Source organism: Ictalurus furcatus, chromosome 10 (assembly GCF_023375685.1).
Source record: "Ictalurus furcatus strain D&B chromosome 10, Billie_1.0, whole genome shotgun sequence".
Taxonomy (NCBI): Eukaryota; Metazoa; Chordata; class Actinopteri; order Siluriformes; family Ictaluridae; genus Ictalurus; species Ictalurus furcatus.
This window is the reverse complement of record NC_071264.1, coordinates 5,371,902-5,395,090: the sequence shown is the minus strand read 5'-3', so window position 1 is coordinate 5,395,090 and position 23,189 is coordinate 5,371,902. Positions and strand designations below refer to the sequence as shown.

Here is a 23,189-nt window from a genome sequence, read left to right as displayed (position 1 = left end):
TCCTTAAGGTCAAATTATATGCCTTAAATTATTTATTTGTTTGTTTGTTTGTTTTACAAAAGATGCACCCTTGATGGTACTTCCCCAGGGACAAGGAAAAGCACAGTTGGGTATCTTTATTTTTAAGAGTGTAGCATTAATCGTAACCTTAACAGGCGATCCTCATACTGGACTCTAAGTCAGAATGAATTTTAGTTGGACTGTGATTGCACCACTGCAGCCTCCCTCAGCGGTAGCAGTGGATTGGTGGAAAGCCCAGGTTTCGCTCACAGACTCCCCTCCTCTCTCCTCCCACCTCTCCCCTCCATCCCTCCATCCCTCCCTCCCTCCTTCTGCTCTCTTTGCGTTGTCACAGCACCCTGGCTGCCACCTCCCCAACCCAAGCGACAACGGTGAAGATAAACACATACACTCGATACACACTCCTGCATCTTCTCCATGTCCTTTCTAGCAGGCGGAATACATTTTCACGCCTAGGTCTTGGAGCAGCTTGACCGGATCGCGCGTAATTCCGCGCAATCGCTCCAAAATAAAGACTTATCGCGCAAAGGAGACGCGCGCTCTCCGCAATCAAGTGCCGCCGTTAATCATCACACTGATGTGTGATCTCAAGTCGGACTTTTTGCGTCGGATTTGAGATGTTCCTGAGAAGCCATATGGGATTGTTTACAGCACCGCGAGGCCCGCTGGAGGAGGAAACCCGGGCTCTGAATGCGTCCATGTAAGATGCTGCGATCATTAACGCAACGAGTAACGCAACGCATTTCCCCCGATTCAGTCCCCCTGTGATAAAGTAGTCATTTTGGGGGGGTCGTTTGAATGTGTTTAGGTTTAGTATAAACCCATGCGGTAGCCATAGTAATGGTTTGCCTGGGATGAATCCGGATGGGCGCACTCTGCTGGAAATGGAAAGATTAAACCTATTCTCCATCACTGAGGCTCGTTTTTAAACACGTTTCCCAGTGGTTCGTTGAAAGACTTAACAGGCACGTCATATGTTGTTAAAACAAGTGTTATCTATGATGCGATGAGGCTTCCTTTGATCTGTGCGGCCCATCTCTGCTAGAGGAAAACACTGAGGTTCGGAAAGTTCAACCATGCCGAGCTCTCGCCTCAGCGCTGGCTGCGTGGACTACTGGGTGGACGGCTCACGCAGAGATGTCTCCTTGGAGGAGTTCTACACCATGGGCTCAGAGCTGGGGAGGCAAGTATAGCTATATGGTGATGGTGTGCATCAAGGTTTTCCAGGTCTGCGACAGCACAACAAAATAAAGCCTTTCTGTGAATTGAATCTAGAGTTTAATGCTGTGGTGTCTGTGCTCCCTCAACACTGGGTTTTCTGCTGGGTTCTTAGTAAAGATGTCTGGTTCCAGTATAATAGCTGTAATTGGGTCATGTGAGATGGTATCGTTATCTCAGCTTGTAGACATTTATGATTCCAAATTGTTGCAAATGCTACTTTTGTTAGTGGTCCAAGACAGGATATTTTGCACTGCCTTGTTTTTTTTTTTGCTGGTGCTGTCAAAGCCGGATGCTGTTGGATGTTGTACAAATGACATTATACTGATATTAAGGGCAGTCTGTGGTTTAAGTTGAAAAACAGAAATAGATGGGTGGATTAAGAAGATGAAGAGGAGCAAATCAGGTGATGTGGCCCAGCTCTCTGCATTCATACGATATGACCTCTGACCCCAGATACCTCACACACACACATATATATGCCCTTATGATGGTGGACTTGATGCACTGTTCTGAGTGCCTAATGACATTTAAGATCAATGTCGTCATGTTTAATCTCAAGTCAGCAGATGGAGTGGTGCTCAGGCATCCTGTGTGTTCAGCCTTGTGATCTCAAGCAGTCATCAACTGACACTTAAGTGTTAACGATTTCACAAAACCCAAGAAAGCCCTTCAGCACCTCCACTCACATAGCAGATGATGTGTGAATTCCAGCTTCCTTTTGGTGAGAAAAACACTGCTTGATGTGTTGGATCTAATCTAAGAAACTGGAGGAAACATGGGTTAAGCTTATAATTATAAACTTGCAAGTTTTTGATTAGATAATTGATACAGGATAGGATCATTTAATATGTTAATTTCTAATCATCTATGTACATTCGAAACTAGACAGCTATAGAGGTAGTGTTGCTGCCTCACAGCTCCAGGGTCTCCGGTTTGATTCTGAGCTTGGATTACTATCTGTCTGGGCTTCACTTATGTTCTCCGGTTTCCTCCTACCTCTCAAAAACATGGATTGGCTACAGAAAAGCTGCGGTTTAGCGTGTAGTGTGTGTGCATGGTGCCCTGCAATGGTATGGAATCCCACACATGGTGTATTCCCACCTCCCGCCAGGAATAAGCTCCAGATCTAAAATAAAACAGTTACCCAAGAAGAATGAATAAATTAACGTATAAAAATTTGAGGGGGCACCAGTGGCTTAGAGGTTAGCGTGCTTGCCTCGCACCTCTGGGGTTTGGGGCTCGAATCCCACCTCTGCCCTGTGTGCGTGGAATCGCATGCTCTCCCTATGCCTCAGGGGCTTCCTCCAGGTACCCCGGTTTATCCGCAAGCCCAAAGACATGCATTGTAGGCTGATTGGCATTATTGTCCATGGTGTGCAAATGTGTGCGCTTGTGCCCTGCGATCGGTTGGCACACCGTCCAGGGTGTCCCCTGCCTTTTGCCCGGAGTTCCCTAGGATAGGCTCCAGACTCCCCGTGACCCTGAGTACAGGAAATGGATGGATAAAAATCTTGAACTGCCACTCTGCTTCTTGTTACGGCTTCAAATATCTTCTGACAGAGTTTCAGAACTTAGAAGTAGGCCACCAGTTTGGAAGAAGGACACACAGCTTGAGCGGGATTGGGCTAGACAGCTGTATGGCGACTCAAATCAAAACTCTTACTTGGTGGCATGATATCAAATACAATACCCCACTGATTCCTCACCAGTTACACATTTGTGCTACCCCAGTTTACAAGATTATGAATTGCATCTCTGCCTCGCCTCCAGCTCTGAGCATCGTCTATTTAGCATTGATGACTTCATTGATTTTTCCTTTGGTTTTTCTCTAGAGGGGCCACATCAGTTGTGTTTCGCTGTGAAGAGAAGCAAACAGAGAAGCCCTATGCCGCCAAGGTCCTGAAGAAGACTGTAAGTCAGCTTGCTGTTTTAGTAGAACGTTAGCCGTTAGTTAGAAACCCAAGAACAATATTTTATACAATTTAGCACTGTCATATTGTTGCAGATCGACAAGAAAATTGTGAGAACAGAAATTGGAGTTCTACTGCGTCTTTCCCATCCAAACATTGTAAGAACTTGGGGATTTTTTTCTTCTCTGCTATAAGAGTCAGTGGAAGGATTGATTGACTATACTGTACATACATTTCTGATTAATATTAGATTGCATGATTTTATTTGTACAGGATTTTGCCAAACCAATACTACATTCTTTTCCACATACGGCATAATTTACAGCATAATTGATCCTCTGTTGTTTCTCTCTTTGTGGCGTATAGATTCGCCTGAAAGAGATCTTCGAGACGGAAACAGAGATCTCGCTAATCCTAGAGCTCGTCACTGGCGGGGAACTTTTTGACAGGTGTGCTTTCACTGAGCGTCCATTTAAAACTCTGTCTTTATGAAAAACGTTCAAGGAAAAAGCATACTCATTTGCGAGGGGATTAGTGACGTCAAAGCAACGAGAAGTACACGCAACTGTCTTTCGTTCCATTAAAAATTAAGAGAATCTTAATCTCGAGGGTGAATTCTTCTTCTGTTTAAGTGCAGCGAAGCAAAGGTTTTCCAGTGCTGCAGTGGTTAAAACCTAATGTAGGATAATATATTACATCCATTCTTTTCATTTCCAAATATATCGACTTTTTGTCTAATCCGTGTATATTTTCCACCTGGAAAGGACGGTTTGTTTGAGCGTTCTTGTTTCTTTCAATGTAGGCAGAAGAACAGCAAAAGCTCCACAGATTAAAAGAACAGCTTGTGTAGTGAATGTGACATGTATACTTCCACTGGCTACACAGTGGGCCTTATTTATCTGCTGTGCTGTGACGGTCGGAGGCTAACAGCTTTCGACAGGAAAAAAGACACTGACACGTACGCTTTTAAATTAGTGGTATAACGCAACGCCACTATCTGTATCTGTATCTGTTTAGTGCTCCAAATATCCATATCTGTATGGGGATAGGCTCCACGTGACTCTCTGTAGGATAAGTATTACAGAAAATGGACGAATGGATTAGAATCAGCCGAAAGTACTGCTAGTTTTGGAATATTATATTAGTTTATTTAGTATACTAATATTAGTTATATTTAGTATACTAACATTAGTTAATATTAGTGTAATTACTATATTTTGGAGCAGGGGTTCCCAAACTTTTCCATGGCAAGGCCCCCAAATGGCATTAACATATGACCGAGGCCCCCCTTTTGCAAGATGTCTTTAAATCACATTAAAAATACAGACTTCTGAATATACCCCCCCCCTTTTTTAATTAATAATTACATCTTACATCTTTACCTTACATTACATTAGGAACTGATTATGTTTGTGTGTGTGTGTGTGTGTGTGTGTGTGTGTGTGTGGTTGTCTGAGAGTGAGAAAGAGAAAACATACATTTATTTATTTTTCACACCAAATTGTTGAGGCCCCCCGGGCGCCCCCTGGCGGCCCCCACTTTGAAAACCACTGTTTTGGAGTAAAATAACATACTATTCTTAACTTTTTAAAATGATTTATGATCAAATAGGGGCTGAATGCATGAGAACATTTTTTATTCATTTATTATTTACTTCGAACTCATTAGCGGAATGCTTTTTTTATTGTCAGGATTGTGGAGAGGGGGTACTACAGTGAGCGAGACGCTGCTCATGTAATCAAGCAGATCCTGGAGGCAGTGGCGGTAAGGCCCAGCTTTAGTGTGTACTTTTATTTAATTTTATTTCATTTTTCATATTTTCACTTGTAATTTTTTTTTCTTCATGTTTTAAAGCTTATTACTGTGAGTATCACTCTGGAGATATCATACAAATAAAAAAAAATCTTAATTACAATCATACATAATTAAGGCTTTGGGTTATTGATCAGAAGGTCGGGGGTTCAAGCCCCAGCACTGCCAAGCTGCCACTGTTGGGCCCTTGAGTAAGGCCCTTAATCCTCTCTGCTCCAGGGGCGCGTATCATGGCTGACCCTGCGCTCTCACCCCAACTTCCTAACAATTTCACTGTGCTGTAATGTATATGTGAGAAATAAAAGCTTCTTCTAAATATTATACAAGCATCATATAAAAAAAATAATATTTTAATTAAAAGAAGTGTTATGTATATGATAATTAGCTATGGATCATTACTGAGCAACTATGAATATCTGGGAAAAACGGAGATGAACGCGTCTTCTATCCTTCCGTGTCAGCCATCTTACACGGCTCAGCTGTACTTCTCACACCCTGCTAGACACACAGATGGTGTCAGAAGAAATGCACTTTATAGTCATGTCGAGACTTGTTTTGATGGAAATCTGGTGAGCAGTAATTGGATCCGATTAAGGCCTTTGTAATAGACCGACTATAGACACTGACACTTGATGTGCAAATTGATTCTAGTCTCTATAGAATGTAATTTGATTTCCAGAGCCATCTGTTCAGGTGTCCTTATCGTGATAGTTGTTTGCACAATACATACATTGTACTGAGAAATGATTGAAGCAAAATAATACATAGAGACAAAATTAAAGTGTGACAAAAATGCAAGTGTTTATGCTACATAGCCTTTATGATATAGTAAAAAAAAAAAATCACGATTAACCATTTCTCGCAGTACACTGGTGTTCCATTCTGCCGGCGGAATGGAAATCGACTTTTCAATCGGTATAAACTAATGAGTTATTTTATCAGCGCAAGTCTGTTATAAGACTAGTCAGGACACTGTTGGGTTTCTGTGTGTAGAGTACTGTGACTGTGTTTAACTGCTGGTGAACAGGGTGATGGGAAAGGGGAGAGGTGTGAGCCCCCTGCTGGGCAAACAATTCACACCTCTCCACAATAACACTGGTACAGAGATCAAACAGACAGCACAACTAAAGCTTTTTTTGATAGTAAAACACTGTATACAAATGACACAATAATATTTAAACCAAGCAGACTGTGGTGGGGTGGGGAGGAGGGGGGGAGTAGAGATACTTCTGCAAATTCTTAAAGCCCTGAGTGTCTACTTTCATATGAGCCATTAACCACTACTGTGGAGCGTGACCTTACAAATAAATTAATTGCTGAATATTTCTTTGGCCTCTGGTTAAAAAAGAAAAAAAGATAAAGAATAAAACAGTGAAAAATGTCTTTCTTTACTTAACATGTTCCTTATCTATGACATAAAAGTTATATAAAGTGACAGACGCTTAACCTGTTTATTATCCTTATACTATGTGCACATGATATTAAATATATAAGAATCTACCTATGGAGATTATGATTATGATTTTCTTGTTCTGCTTTAGTAATGAGTCAGAGCAAGAGAATGGCTAACTGTCCTGGACTCTTGCGCTTCAGGGATAAAACTAGAACAAGCTCAGCGTCTAGCTCAATTTAAGTAAAAGGGGCATCTAATACAAACCTTACTGACAGGAGTTAAATAATCTACTAATGCTTAGCAGAGAAATAAATGCTTAAAATATTAGGTTGTTGGTCATGCTTTAGTGTGGAATCAGAGGTCTAAAAAAAGATGCTCTTAAAAAAAATGGTACCACGTCGAAGTAAAGATGTTGCTAACTGTGACAAAATAGTATTTATAAAATATTCTCATCTCGGTATTAATATTAATTAATGTCGTCTGCTTGATCTGAGACTAGAGGGATTTTACTATTATGCGGTGTGAAACTGCTGCGTGGCAGTTGTGTTGTCATTCAGTGTGAGGTATAGTGAGCACCCTGCAAAATGTTAAATAATCCTCTCAGAGTTTTAAAAAAAAAATAAAAAATCGTTTGCCGTTTCCCCCGTCCATTTTTAATCTCCTGAGCGGGACAAAACTGTGCTGCCTGATATGTGACAGCTTGGGAGCAGGGTGCATGCCAGAGTCAGTGAAAGAGCACGCTGTTGGCCATATGCATGTTTTATTTTGCATAAAGCATTGCTCACAGCTGTAACCTTTGTCACTTTGTGTTAGATTGGAGCTTAGATTATCTAGGTATGCTATGTATTGTTGTGAATGGCTGGTGCTGCTTTTGCTGATTTTACATATACTATATATATATGTAATACTACATATAGTAGTAGCCTGTAGATTATAAGAGAATGTAAGAGCTTTGCTAAATGGCACATACACTCCGTTAAGTGGACTCATTTAGTCTGCATTTATCAAGAACACCAAGTATTGTGTCTCACTGACTCATTTTTAACCTTCTCACACTGGGTGCTATGAAAGCATGACGATCCTCTAGCATGTCAAATGAACACCCTGTCATTCTCTGAAACTTCCATCAATGGCTTTATTCGTTTTGTACGTTGTTACATACAGACATAAGAATGACAAGTGTCAGATTTAGGTTGCTGTGACGTGACTGAGACGTATATAAAGCAAAACCACATTGTTTTTCTTCATCTAGTGTGATTTCTGTCAGTATTTTAAGATCGTGTTAAAGAAAAGACATCTGTTCTTCGCCTTCGCACACCAACTTAATTAACGCAGCTCTTGGCATGGCATGAGTCATACCAGCACTTTAGCTTGAGGCTCCTAGACACCCATGCGCCATTTCTTGGATATTATGCACCCAGAATGTTAAGAAACCTATCAGGATGAGGAATGGTTCTAAAGGACTGGTAATGGCACATCCATCATCCTTTCCAGCAGTAATGGAGGTGCTGGAGGTGCTCTGTGTCGAGTACGACAAAGATCGGCACTGTGAAACTCAGGTTTTTTAGGCAGTTGTGAAGGTGCAGTGCCGAGTGCGACGCCTACACCGCTCCCAGGTTTCAGCACAACTTTAATCCAGACATCAATGGGCCGATTCTGCTTGCTAGATTATACACACAGATATGCTCACGCTCAAACGCACACCGTCAGCGTGCCGTGTAATAAGCATTAAGCAACTAATGAGTGAAATTGAAACAGCAAATCACCGATTAGTGCAACTCTGCCAAATTACACAGAAAGCTCAGATTCAGAGCGCTTCAGCATGGCCTAAAATGTGAAGGGGAAAAAAGCCCATCTGCTGCAGCTCTTTCAGACGATGGCAGGCATTTTCCATTTCAATTAATCTGGCCAGCCCGTGGCCTGATTAAGTTAAATCCCATAGGTTCCACTAGAATTCTCCTTGCTCTCACTGTGCTCTCAGTCTATTCAAGGATTCAGACCTTCCAAAATAATGAAGGATTATTCCACAATGGTGCTCATTAGTCTATCACCGATACCACACATTTGCTATTTATTATTATTGCAGGCTGCGATGCTGCAACTTGTTCTTGCGGACAATTTGCAGGACTTACAGTATAATGAGCAGTTTCATTTTTTTGCAATACGTAAAATTGTAAGAAAAGCTCCCTGTTATACCTGCACCTGGCTCTAACCTTAACGGTTATAACCTGTTCATACACTGTAGTTGGATTATGAGGTTCATCTTTATTTGCGCTCTGTAATCGCATTTAATGCTTTGTTGCGAATGGAAAGTCAAATCAGTAAGGGGGGAATAAAAAACTCCGAAGACGGAGTGGAGACATGTAACCATAGCAGAGGTTCTCCCAATAACAACAAACACACCTTTTCCCCGTATATCGTAGCAGTTTGCCAATGGCAACAATTTTTATTTATTGAAGAATGACACCGATTTTTTTTTATATGTTTATAGTTTAATATTGTGGAACATCTGCTAAACCACCAGCGTCTGATTTTTTTTTTTTGTAAATAGATTAATAAGTCATGTCATGTCAAGTAGATCTTTATTGTCATCATTGTCATCATATACAGTGTGGAGTACACAGTGAGATGCAATAACATTTCTCCTGGACCCAAGGTGCAAGATGCATGTATGACATGCTCAGTGCTGACAGGACATAAATAAAGTGCCACAGGAATAAGAAACATGCAGGGAGGGGGTATGTGAAACAGTGAGGGTGAGGACACAGAGGGGCATTAGAGCATAAACGCTCCAATCGTGAAGAACATTTCACATGACAACAAGACATTGATGTAACCATAAGATCAATAGCTGCGACTAGAACGAAATTTAGTATAAAGTATAAAGTGACAATGCAGTAATGGTTGTGATAGTAACCTGAGAGGAATGACGATTAAGGGACAGTGCAGCAGTGTAATGAATCAGTATAATCAAAGTGTCCATGTGCTGTAAAGAGAACATCAATGCAGTAAATAATAAAATGTAGCTGGTTATGTTACACGAGAAACCAAAAGCCCTCCATCTTGAAGACTTTACAGTGTTAGAAAACCTATAGTTATGGCTTTACGTCTGACAGTTACAAAGTGCTGACGTTGGAGACTCTTTTCTAAAACGTTAATAAACGTCTCCTCTGAGAAAACGTCAGGGTTACGCATGTAACCCTGTTCCCTGAGAAGGGAACGAGACGTTGCATTTAGCATAACAGTAAGGGAACGCCTTGTGCGCGTGACCGGTATCTGAAGCTTGTGTAAAATCATGCCTCTACTTATAGGCCTGCCATGATCAGGTGATGTGGCAATTAAGCACGTTGCATGATATATATATGGCACCTGTGAACCACGCCGCCAGCCTCTATTATCTGAAGCGAAGACGCAATTCACAGGCCTGCCCTGGTATGACAATGCTATGCAACGTCTCGTTCCCTTCTCAGGGAACAGGGTTACATGCGTAACCCTGACGTTCCCTTTCAAAGGGAACTTCGACGCTGCATTTAGCATAACAGCGTGGAATACCCACTCCGTCATACCGAGGGTACGGCCTGTTCAAAAATCCCCAAGCCCGAGGGTCACTGCAAGACACTCGGGCCCGGGATGGCATGAATATCCAGGCTGTAATAACTAATGACTGTGTGTGGCGTAGACCACCCTGCAGCCGCACATCCTGCAAGGATACCGCTTTGGACAAAGCCTTCGAGCCTTCCACCGCCCTAGTGGAATGAGCTCTTATGCCCAGAGGCGTGGCGAGACCGCGTGTCGTAAGCCCTAGAGATTGCTTCCACTATCCAAGTAGAGATGCGCTGCTTTGACACAGCATCACTTTTCCTGTCGCTGCCAAAGCAGACCAGTAGCTGCTCCGACTTACGCCACTGGCCGGAGCGGTGGACGTAAGTACAGAGAGCCCTTACTGGACACAGCAGGTGCATCCTCTCTTGTTCCGGTGTGAGGAACAGAGGAGGGCAGAAAGCCTGCAACACCACAGGGTGGGCAGCCGATGTAGGCACTTTAGGAATATAATCCGGCCTAGGATACAGGAAGGCCTTGGCTAATCCTTGGGTAAAGTCAAGGCAGGAAAGGGCAACAGAGAGAGCTTGTAGACCTCCCACTCGCTTGAGAGATGTCAGGGCCAGTAAAAGAGCTAACTTTAGAGTCAGAAGCTTCTCAGAGGCTGACTCTAAGGGCTCAAATGGGGCCCCTGACAGACCATCCAAGACCACAGCAAGGTCCCAGGAAGGAATGCATGGCCTGCAGATTCCGCAGATTCCTCAGCCGTCTGACACCACGCATAAACCTTAAAGTTAGAGGATGTTGCCCCACAGAGGCCCCCTCAACAGGGGCGTGGCTGGCCGAAATGGCGGCCACGTAACCCTGATTGTAGAAGGAGCCCACCCCGCTGACAAATGTCCTTGTAGGAGCCCCAGGACTGTAGCTATTGCACAGTTTACTGGGTCTACAGTGGATCCCTGCGGACGGGAATCTCCCAAGGAGTGCCATCTCGCAGGGATATTATTCCTCAGAACCATGTTCGAGCTGGCCAAAAGATGCTACTAGCAGACTGTCTTGGCGAACTCTCACTAGAGCTTGTGGGAGCAGAGCGATGGGGGGAGCAGCATACAGATGTGACCTCGGCCACATGTGTGGACTCCACCCCAAAGTCTCCCAAGATCCAGCTTTATCTTGCTCAGTGTTGATAGGATTGACACTACGCATGTTGGGGATAGAAACGCCCTCATCGTAGTAGAATCCTATAACCCCTAGAAAAGTTGTCCACTGCACCGGGGAAAGCATACTTTTCTGAGATTCAACCTAAGCCCCAAGCTCTTCATGTGGGCGAGAACAACATCTCGATGTTGAACTGCCAGCTCCCTGGATTGTGCTAGAATTAACTAGTTGACCAGGTAGCTTGGTACACAGATGCCCTGGAGTCCCAATGGAGCCAGAGTGACATCCATGCACTTTGTGAAGGTGCGAGGGGATAAAGCTAGCGATATTCCTATGTGGAAATATGCACCTTTCAGATCTATCGCCACAAACCAGTTCTCGAACTGAATCTGTGGCACGATAAGTTTGAGCGTCATCCTCTGAACCTGTATATCCGAAGAGTACGGTTCAGATGACGCAGATCTAAAATTGGCCGCATACTCACTTTTTTGCGGAACAGGAAATAATGGCTGTAAACCTCCCTCCCTTTGGGAACGGGGTACATGTTCTATGGCCCTATTGTCCAAAAGGGGGCTTACTTCCTGCGCTAACGTCGAGCTCTGGTCTGTGCTGACTGCTGTGGTGAGCACAATTGTGAACGGGGGGGGGTTGAGCTATAACTGGACCCGGTAACCCTTTCTACGGTAGACAGAACCCATGGAGACACATTTGGCAGTAGTTGCACGCTGCCTGATGGTCTTTTAGTGACGTTAATTATTCCACATTCTATTGGAGGGAAGCATCAGATTTTCGTTGCCCTGTGACAGCTCGCTGACCAGAGAACACTGAAAACTTGGGGACCGCCTTGGCTAGGGGAGGCCCTACAGTAGCACTGGGGGCTACCTGCCCTAACAACCTCATGTCCCCAGATACATCCCTCACCGGCCCCTCAGGACCGCTCTTTTTTGCCTGCTTGGCCTTTATGACCATTCTCAGATCAGGCCTAGTAGCAGACCACGACTGTGGCCGCCCGGTTCCCCTGGCTGCCTGCGGGGGTTGGCGGGCTGCCATACTCGCCTTCTGGGTCTCCCTCACACTAGTGCTGGCCCAGGCTCCACTCGTGGATGCCCAGGTGAGCTTGAGACAACAGAGAAGGAACTGGCTTTTTTTTTTTAATGCCACCATATGTCAAGCTCACTCAGCAGGTTTGCTTGGTAGGCCTGCAACCCTGTCATTGTCTGCAGTGACCCACAAGCAAGACTACTACTGCATAGGCTTGCCCACCAATGCCACAGTGGCCTTACATGGCTTGGATGCAATCTGGCCCCCGTAATTATCTGCCGTCGGTGGAGAGAGGTAGCTCGCAAGCGCCTCCTCCACCTTGAGCATAGCTAAATAGCCATGCCGTTCATTCCCACAATGGCCGAATAATCCAACATCGTGGGGTTATGAATATGGCTTATGCGTGGTTTTCCCCCAGAAGCCTGAGATTTTGTCATAAACTTTTGGACGACAGGGGAGTTTCTGCAGTGTGAGGGATTTACTTTCACTGGGTAATCACTTCAAGCAGCTCTTTATATGCTGCTCTCAGTTTTTAACACATCCATCTAACTCCTCAGAGTCAGAGAGGAATTATTACCCTTTTGGCTTTCCATAGCGGAAGGAGGAGTCGCGACGCGAGCTGCAAAATCCAGCGGAGAGCCGAACCCGGAAGACAGAGCAAGAGATAGAGCAGCGCTCGTCTCCGGCTCCTCTTCCGGATCTATAAGAGAACCCCCGAACCTGAGACAGTTGGCTGCCTCGGCAGCGGCCGGCCCAGATCTGTGAGACTCTGAAACCCGAGCCGAGCTGCTTAATGTAGGCGTTACCATGCGCAGCCTCTCGAGGCTGCCATCGCATATTACACCGCTAACACTTCACCCAGAAAGTGTGCACTTTTCCCCGTGATGAAACGGGGGCAAGCCGTAACACACTTCTTGAATTCTTTCTCGCTCATTACTTACCCCTCTTTTCCTCTAAAAAAGAGATAGAAAAGTTCAGCGATTTTGAGAAAATATCGAGTAGAAATGAAGCGTTTTTGTCACACAAACAACAGACATGCAGTCTCGCTGAAGATAATAAGGCTGGCGGCGTGGTTCACAGGTGCCATATATATATCATGTGACACGCTTTATTGCCACGTCACCTGATCATGGCAGGCCTATAAGTAGACGCATGATTTTACACAAGCTTCAGATACCGGTCACGCGCACAAGGCGTTCCCATACTGTTATGCTAAATGCAACGTCGAAGTTCCCTTTGAAAGGGAACTTCACCATATCAACAATGTCACGTTTTTAATCCATTTGTGGTGTGTCCACAATATACACATTATCAAATTATACCTAACTCTAGTTATACTGGCTTACAATGTTCAAACTGTACTTGAATGGCAGCCATGGCTTGAGTGATTGTTTGAAATGTGATCAAAATTCTATTGAAGGTGCAGTGTTCTTTCTTTCTTTCTTTCTTTCTTTCTTCATTGCAGTACTTGCACGAAAATGGGGTCGTTCACAGGGACCTCAAACCAGAAAACCTGTTATATGCTGACCTGTCAATAGATGCTCCTCTCAAGATAGGTAACCAAATACATATCCTAATCTGGTCTTTAAAAAAAAAAGAAGATAATACTAAGTAACATGGTACTGCACCTGTAAACTGATCTGTAAATAGAAATGGGTGCGCTGGTAATTGAACACAATGTATGAGAAGATGTTTTTATCGATGGCATGTTATCTGCAACTTGTCCACAGCTGACTTTGGCCTCTCCAAGATAATAGACGAGCAAGTGACGATGAAGACGGTGTGTGGCACTCCTGGTTACTGCGGTGAGTTCCTGTGATCACACAGAGTAGCTTGAACATGAAAAGAAATAGAAATGAAATAAGAATGAAAAGAAATGAAATAAAATGTATCAATATTAGGAGCAGTGGAATAGCCAGGGCTTCATTTCAGGGGGTCCGGGGTGCCAGACCGTAATAGGAGTGGTGCTGGTAGTATTAAAAAATTATACAAAAAGTCCTTACGTCTGGAAAGGTAATATCACAGTCTAAAACTGGATTTAAAGAGAATCAAATTAGTAAATGAATCACATGTAAATGAATCATACGTAAATGAATCACATGAAAATGAATCACTTGAATATGAATCACATGTAAATGAATCATACATAAATGAATCACATGTAAATGAATCACATGTAAATGAATCACATGTAAATGAATAAATAAATTAAAGACAATAATTTTTTTTTTAAAAAAAGTCCTTACATATTAATAATTTTGCCATAAAATACCTTTTCTGCTCTTCTTCTAGTCCTATTATTAGTGGTGTTCCTCAAGGCTCCATTCTGGGCCCATTCTTTTTAATTTATATATGCGGCCGTTGGGGAATATTATTAGGGCTCACAATGTCTCTTTTCATTTATATGCTGATGATACCCAGTTGTACATTCCTTTGAAAGCTGGTGATTCCATTCAGCCATTGCTGGACTGTCTGGATGACATTAAAAAATGGTTGACAAATTATTTCCTCCGACTTAATGAAGACAAAACTGAAATAATTGTTTTTGGCCCCCTGAGATTGAGAGATGGTCTCATTAACGAGCTCCATAATCACTTTCCCTCAATTTCTTCCCAGGTTCGGAAACTTGGCTTCATTCTGGACTCAGAATTATGCTTAACCAAGCAGATAAATTCGGTCGTTAAGACTAGTCTTTATCAACTACGGATTATTTCGAAACTCAAAACATTTTTGTCTTTCCAGGATTTGGAGAAGGTTATTCATGCTTTTATTACTTCTCGCTTAGATTACTGTAATTCATTATACTTGGGTCTTCCTCAGTCATCTCTGGCTCGTCTTCAGATGGTTCAGAATGCAGCTGCAAGGCTGTTGACCAGGGCAAAAAAGTTTGATCGTGTCACCCCAATTTTAGCAGCGCTTCACTGGCTCCCAGTCCGTTTTAGGATTCAGTTTAAGATTCTGATGTTTGTTTTTAAAACTCTTAATAATCAAGCTCCTTCCTATCTCGAGGATCTTCTTAAACCACATTCATCAAACAGATGTCTAAGATCTTCTGATAGGTTTCTTTTGCATGTCCCTCGTTCCCGGTTAAAAACAAAGGGGGATAGAGCTTTTGCTGTTGCTGCCCCCCGTCTATGGAATCAACTGCCACTGGACATCCGCCTTGCACCTTCTATTACCACTTTTAAAAATAGGCTTAAAACTTATCTCTTCTGCCAGGCTTTTTTAATTTTATTTAAAATTTTTAAATTTTTAATTGTTTAAACAAATTTTTAATCAATTTTTTCTATTGTCCATTGTCTGTTTTTATTTGGTCTAATACTGTTTCTATGTTATTTTCCTTACTCTGTGCAGCACTTTGGTCAGCTTTGCTGTGTGAAACGTGCTATATAAATAAATTTTACTTACTTACTTACTTACTTACTTACTTACTTTACGACAGCTCCACTGAAAAAAGTGTTAAAATGATTCACTAGAAATAGGAAGAAATTATATCCCTGTGCTCAGAGAGTAGCTAGCTGGTTAGTAGCTTTCTTTTTCATTTTAAAATGGGAAATCCTGATTTGTTAATACTTACTCCTACCATAGCAGCTAGTAGCCAATAAAGTGTGATTAAAAACATTGAGCGATGCATTCATTTGATATGTGGTGCGGTTAAATATGAAGAAATAGTAGTGATGACTTCCTTGACCTTTCAGGAATATATTCAAGACTCAATTCCTGTGCAAAAACATTGTTATTTAACCTATATACAATCATCTGAACTGTATAAAGTAATATAATATAATAATATTTCATATGTGCTATGGTTGTGACAAAATTATTATTATTATTATTATTATTATTTAATTATGAAACTTTATTTCTATGTGTTTACTTGATAATATACTGGTTCTCATTTGTATTTGCGCATTGCTAACTGCTTTTCCTCATTTTATATGTTTTATGTAAAGAATGAAAACTCATCAGTTATTCAAAATAACACCCACTGTTGGAAAACAGATTGGACAGTTGGTGTATTTCCTGTTAATCCTCTCATCTTCCATCAGCTCCTGAAATTCTCAGAGGCAATGCTTACGGCCCAGAGGTAGACATGTGGTCCGTGGGAGTGATCCTGTATATACTGTGAGTAAACAACTAAACCAGCTCGGTGAATAAACACATTACATCATATCCACCTGCAGTGCAGCCTTTGGCGTAAAGTGACATTTGCGCTAAATCTGCCATTTTTTTTCTTCTCTACTCCCCCAGGCTGTGTGGGTTCGAACCGTTTTTCGATCCAAGAGGAGATCAGTACATGTACAGCCGCATCCTCAACTGTGACTATGAGTTTGTCTCCCCCTGGTGGGATGAGGTCTCCCTCAATGCGAAGGATCTGGTGAGCGCCAGCTTGCTTACAGTCCGGTTTGGGGTTCAAGATGAGATGCTGGTTGACTCTCTGAATTAAAAACCATTCAACATTTATTCTGAATACATTTTTAGTTAATCTTGTTTAGATTGGATTGAGGGCAAGTCTTATTTTTAATTCTGTTTTCTGAGTTTTTAAAAGAAAACGTAAAGGGGGAAAAAAAGCTCAAAAGATAAGACAGAAACATTATAAACAGAGAAAGAAATAAAATAAACATGACAAGTCATGTAATGTAATGAAAGGAATGTAATGAAACTGTAGTGATTATTTATATAAAATTGTGTAGAGCCGTCGTTGTGTAACAGAAGGCCATGAGGAAATGTGATATAATGATATAGTGATATAATTGTTATAAGTACTAGTAATCCTGTTTTTTTCCCCAGTGCAATTTAAAAACTTACTAACAGCATCCGTAACCAAGTCATTTAGTTCTTTGTCGTATCCTTACTGTATATGGAGGAAACTGGACATAATCTAAGGCTTATAAATGTGTTGTATTGTATGTGTGTATTGAACAAATTAAACATTTTATGAATTGGGAAATCACTGTTGCTTAAGAGGACGATGCTTTGGCGGGGGGAATTTAACACCACCACGATGCAGATTATTTTCCTATAACACCACGGTCCGTTGTGTATTATTCCTTCCTTAAATGTCATTCCCTTTCAAAATGTTCACTTGATATATACTACATATCAGGATATACCACAAACCTTCCCACTGGGTTGTGCAGTTTGTGTCACTCTTTTTGATAGCAATCTAGAAAGACAGTGTATTTCTTTGTTTTTTAATCATACAGGTCAGTAAGCTTATAGTTCTGGACCCTCACAAGCGTCTGAGTGTGCAGCAGGCGCTGGAGCATCCGTGGGTGCTTGGCAAAGCAGCACGCTTCTCCCACATGGACACCACGCAGAGGAAGCTGCAGGAGTTTAACGCTCGCCGCAAACTGAAGGTATTTTATATGGTAGCACGGTGTATTTTTGTATCGGGACATTTTCCTATAGTAACATTACAGCAAATTACAGCAAACAAACATTAGTTGACAGAAGTAGCTCTGCAGTTCAGGTTCTGTCTTAGTGACTCGCTGAACATTCAAAAGGCCTTACCCCTCAGCTGCTCAGTTAAGAGTTTAGGTTGGATTCTGCCGCGCTTGGTCAAATCTACCAAATGAATGAGTATAAAATAAAAACCTCAGTTTGATACGATTGTCTAGTGCAGGGGACCAATGACCACTTTACTTGTCAAATAAATCAGTGCAGAATTTTAAATGAACATAATCCATCTACTCAAATATTAAGCGTATGTTAAATATTAACAGCAGCGGCTCGTGACCATAGAATTTAGTTGGGCAGGACAACATTAATAGAGCAGGTGTGTTTCGCTGAACATAGAAGCGCTAATATAATTAACCAGGGTTGTGAAGTTTCTGCAAAATTTCCAGCCCAACTACATCTAAAAATACACATAAAATACTTGAAACTTCCCCCAAAAATTTGGGCACTGGAAAAGGGACACACATTTTTGTTCTGTTCCTGACCCTTTGCTGAGAATACAAGGTCACCATGGGGCACATGCATTTCTAATATTAGGATTTTATCCACTCACTCCATAATCCCCCTTTTTCTCCCACAATCTTTGCAGTATCTTGCAATAGAAAAGCTTCTGTATATTATAGACACAGTGTAAGGACTTATATCTTGGTAGCATATTTTTTAAATTAGACTAATCTGGCAACCCCATTAACTGTCCTGCTGTCCCCTGATCATGAGTCAGCATGACTCAGCCTAATTGGCCTCTAATAGCGTTTGTTGCAGTTCCTATTTTCACCACTAGGTGCAAAAATAACTCTATCCATCCATCCATTTTCCATACCGCTTATCCTACACAAGGCCGCAGGGAGCTTGGAGCCTATCCCAGGGAACTCGGGGCACAAGGTGGAGGACACCCTGAATGGGGTGCCAATTACACACACACTCACACACCCATTGACCCATGCCAGTCAGCCTACAATGCATTTCTCTGGACTGGGGGAGGAAACTGGAGTACCTGGAGAAAACCCCCGAAGCACGGGGAGAATGCAATAAGAAATCTACACAGCTTAATCAAGCAGTAAACACTTTGCACCACAATTGCACAACTAGAAAGGCAAGCAAATCAGCTTGTATCTGTCAAATAGTGACATTTTTCTAAACCTTCGGTTACTCAAAAAAGTCATTAGTATTTCAATGGAATTTAAAGTATATGGAGTTGTGAATGAATTAGGTTGGTATTATTTATAGGCCTACTTGTTTTTGAGTTATTGAGGTTTGGATTAAACTTATTCAATTCAAGTGACCAATGAAGTCAGCTAATTACTATAGGAATGTATTAATAATAGTAGCTTTGATAATGGCCTAGCTATGCCTCACAGACCCAGCAGTGGCCAATGAGACCTCAAACTGTATTACCTTGTTAATGCTGTGTGCCTCGTTATGTCTGTAATGATAATAATGATAATGCATATTATAAGATGGTATGTTGATACAGATGGAATGCTGTATCTCATAGGGTGGGTTGCACCAATAAGGATTAAATTAAGCACAGTTTAGAGCTAATCTAGGATTTGTTGATCTGGGCTTTATTTTAAATCGAGTTGTGTTGCACCACTTTATTTTAAACACGGATTGACATCGGGGATTAGAACTCTAACCTGCGATTAGAACCTCCATTTACGATTAATTCTCTCCGCCATTGACAACATTGCGGCAGTGCATGAGCGTTTCATAAACATGGAAATATTTGAATTCTCCAATGGTAACTCTTTCACTTCCACTTGAGTGACCACAAAGGGCTCGTGAACTTTAAACTTTGAATTAAATTAAAACAACTGCCGTTATTAAACGCTCATTTGCAGAACCGATACAGGCTGAGAAAATGGCGCAGCGTATTAGAAGCTCAAATTTTACAAGCCATGAAACATTTATTATATCAATTAACGGAGCAATATGGAGCAAAAATTGCAGGTTAATTGCAGGTTAAATTATTTTATTTAATCTAATCACAATTTCCTTGCTGAATCAGTACCATCATACCATACCTGTTCAGCACCATCATAAAACTCAACAAGGTTGAGACAGTCGCTTATTTTTCTGCAAGGGACTCTTTCATTTTCTCCAATCCACCAAATAAGTGCTGCCATTTTGACCATTTAAATCTCCTCAATAGCAAGTTTAAATTTAATCCCTAACTGAAATTTAAATCTGAGTTTAAAGTGATGGAGCAACAAGATTATAGTTAATCCAGGTTTATTGTGAAATTAAACCCAGGATTACAGTGATGGTTTAAATGTAACCCTGCTTATTTTTAAACAAGGTTTAAAGTTTGGTGCAACAGAATTATTAGATAAACCTTGATTTAATCTAAATTTAAGATTAATCCTTATTGGTGCAACCCACCCATAGTCCTCTTATAGTTCCTAAACAGACAGAGCATGTTTCCACCACCTTATTATTGGGTGAATTGTTGAGGCTATCGACTTTGCTTATGTAGCTACACCAGTCATTTTTTCCCCCCATGCACATTTGAGATAATTACACACCCATGAGCTCATTATACAGTATGAGGGCCTTGAGAATCCCAGCATGTCCATTCATTTAGTGTAAGCTGTCTCACACTCGCGCATAGTAAATTATGTTCATCGTTACAAAAATCTCTTGAGTTAATGTTTGAGTAATATTTTTTAACGCTGTGCAGTTTGGTTTTAAAGACTAGTCTACCTAAAAAGAACTACAAGCTTTTTTAAGTACTTGTTGAACATCTAAACCAGGCCAGACCATTTCAATTGGTCCAATAATTGAAAAATTATTTGCTTGACCATTTTTAATCTTTCTTTCTTTTTTTTTTTTTTGAGTAATTAACTCTATCTATTGGCATTGCAAAACCATTATACTACAGCTCAGAAGTCACTTACTGCATTTATCACAGGAGAAACAACACCACAACTCTATTTATAACACTGTTCATTTGTAAAATACCCAACTGAACACTGTATTTCCAGATTTGGCTAAAATCAATTCACACATACCAACTGTACACCTGCACCAGCATGATAAATCAGATTGGTTCTTCCAATATGGCCCTCGAGGTCCACTGTCCTGCAGAGTTTAGCTCCGGCCCTAATCAAACACGCTTGAAAAAGCTAACCAAGGTCTTCAGGATTACTAGAAAATTACAGGCAGGTGAATTTGGAGCTTGGCGCTAAACTTTGCAGATTTTCACGTTTCACTTTTCCAATATCAAATGTACTAACATTTTAGACCTCACTGACAAGCATACGTTATTGTATGTCAGTCATAAACATAATCACTGTAAAATACTGTTAATTGTTATTATTTGTTGTGCTTATATTACATCTGTTCTTTTCTCAAAATGCATGAATATAGTAGGATTTTCCCCAGATTTCTACTAGCCCTAGCTCTGTAACCAGTGGAATCTCAAACTCAGACTTTTCTCAGTAGAATGTTACTATAGAGGACTTATTTTTGTGAAAATTTCAGGTTCGTGTCTCATCCCCCACCAGAGATATTCACTCAGAATTGAATTACACATGAATTACAAATTTATCCATTTATGCAGTTGCGGTTTCCATGTGCATCTGCGCATTGTATGTGATAACTAGCGAGCCAGTCAGACAGTGATGTCATATCTTAGAGTTGTGAATTATTATTTAACATTTTTTAGAACACTAATCAATTCTTTCTTTAAAAATAAGAAAATATTTACTACAATAAATAGTGCTAGGACCATCTTGAGCCAAGATATTGAGGTTTCTGTAAACAGCTGCATAACCAAAATTTGTGTGCCATGACACAAAGATGGCCATTGTAGTTAAATTTTTTTTTTTTAAAAAAATGTGGTTTTGCAATGCTGATACATAGAGGTAATCACTCAAAAAAAAAAAAAGGATAAATTAAAAATGGTCAAACAACCTGTATTGGACCACCTGAGGTGAAATGATCCAACCTATACAATATCCTTTGTTTCTTTAGGCTGCCATGAAAGCTGTGGTGGCAACAAGCCGCATGCATGAGGGTTCAAGACGCCGCACTGACAGTTGTGAGATCCCCAGCTCTGACAAGAACTCACGGCAGTGCAGCTTGCCAAAAGACGCACCCATGGACACCCAGAGTCAATCTGTGCCTGTTGAAGAAGGCATGGACAAGACTGAGAAGAAGGAGGCATCACATGACACAAGTTCCCCCATCCACACACCCCTGAGCCCCAAATCATCCACTCTGACCATGGGAACCATGTTGACCAGGCCACCCCTGAAGGCAGAGGGGCTGATACAGACCTCAGTCATGGCCATGGCTCCAGTAGTCCGGCCCAGGGTGCCAAAGAAAAGCTGCTCGGTGGATCTTGGTGTTAAGCATGAGCCCTTGCCGGTCCTTGCCAGCCCACCCAGCCCTAAAAGCATGAGCAATGGCTTTGTCGAGACTGGAAACAGCACAGCAGAGTGTCAATGAGTGCAGGTGATCCAAAGGAATCTGGAATGCTGACCTGAACTGTCATCCTGCACAACCTGTCATCTCACTACTCTGTTGAACCGATGAAGCCTCTCGGATAAGTAGTTATATGTCTTAAAATTATACTACAAGTCCAGTTTACTTGACTTACTACAACTAGACATTTGAAATGTCCTGGAAAACTTTCATTAAAGACACAAACTGTGTTAGAATGAATGGCATTATAAGGAGGATGACACATCTGTTGGTAGATTGTAGTTAATACTGTAGAGAAAAGGCACAATATAAAAGACATGGGCCTAAAAAAGATGTTTGTAATTTTTCTTTTCTCTTTCCCGTTTACAAATATTAACATTGATCTTTTGGCTCTCCAGAACAATGAACTCTTTCTGAAAAAGTACACTTTCAAATTCCCCCTAATGTTATGTTACTACTAGAGCTAAGACACTGTAACAAGCTTGTTTGCGTTGCATGCTAGTACCTATATACATGAAAGTGAATTTCTTACCTTGGGATTCATTTCTGGGGTTTTTTGTTTGTTTTGTTTTTTTAGAATGTGCAAACAAATTAAGAGACTAATGCTCATGGTTAGTTTCTCTTAACTAGCAAAGAGGTAAAAAAAAAAAAAAAGAATAACGTGTTTGTGGAATGAATATTGTAAAAGTATATCTTTTTTTTTTTTTTTGCAGATGATTGGATCTAAGACTTAGGGTTTATATTGTACATACTCTTTTAAAGTAGAGAAATTTAAATATTAAATTATCCTTACAATAATTTGCTCATTCGGCTCTGCGTAGCGGTCAAGACTAACATCCTTTCCGATATTATATTCAGCTGAATTCTGAGTATTTCTTTTGCTGAAACATAATGATTTTCCTCTAAGGGAAATATTCTAATGACTGGAAGTGATGACAGTCTCAAAAGCCTTTCTGCTTGATCTATTTACTCATAACCATGTACAACCATGTAAAGCTCTACAGAATGTATATAACGCCGCTTCATAATCTTGCAAGATTGTAATTGCATAAATTATGTTAAGCCTTTAGCTCTACTCATGTTGCTGCGGTGTTTAGATTCTGTTGTATTTTTTTGACATGAAGATTCACGTTGCTCTGTTTTCAGATGTACGTCACAACCACACTTTCTACCTCTTTCTGTGCAGGGGCTTACAACCTTCCAAA

General features: G+C 41.2%; 1 protein-coding gene across 1 annotated transcript; it reads left to right on the top strand.

Moving 5' to 3' along the window:
• The first annotated feature begins 646 nt into the window (after window positions 1-646).
• si:ch73-60h1.1 (calcium/calmodulin-dependent protein kinase type IV) lies at window positions 647-23,189 on the top strand. The gene is made up of 11 exons (XM_053635422.1): window positions 647-1,204; window positions 3,075-3,153; window positions 3,248-3,310; window positions 3,519-3,601; window positions 4,844-4,916; window positions 13,562-13,652; window positions 13,827-13,901; window positions 16,146-16,221; window positions 16,348-16,474; window positions 17,304-17,456; window positions 21,532-23,189. The coding sequence occupies exons 1-11, from the start codon at window positions 1,098-1,100 to the stop codon at window positions 22,006-22,008; spliced, it is 1,404 nt and encodes a 467-aa protein (XP_053491397.1). The 5' UTR covers window positions 647-1,097; the 3' UTR covers window positions 22,009-23,189.

Coding starts and splice junctions, on each gene's coding strand:
- si:ch73-60h1.1 (XM_053635422.1), top strand. CDS start 1,098: ATGCCGAGCTCTCGCCTCAGCGCTGGCTGCGTGGACTACTGGGTGGAC. Junction 3,154..3,247: donor CCAAGGTCCTGAAGAAGACT/GTAAGTCAGCTT, acceptor ATATTGTTGCAG/ATCGACAAGAAAATTGTGAG. Junction 4,917..13,561: donor AGATCCTGGAGGCAGTGGCG/GTAAGGCCCAGC, acceptor TCTTCATTGCAG/TACTTGCACGAAAATGGGGT.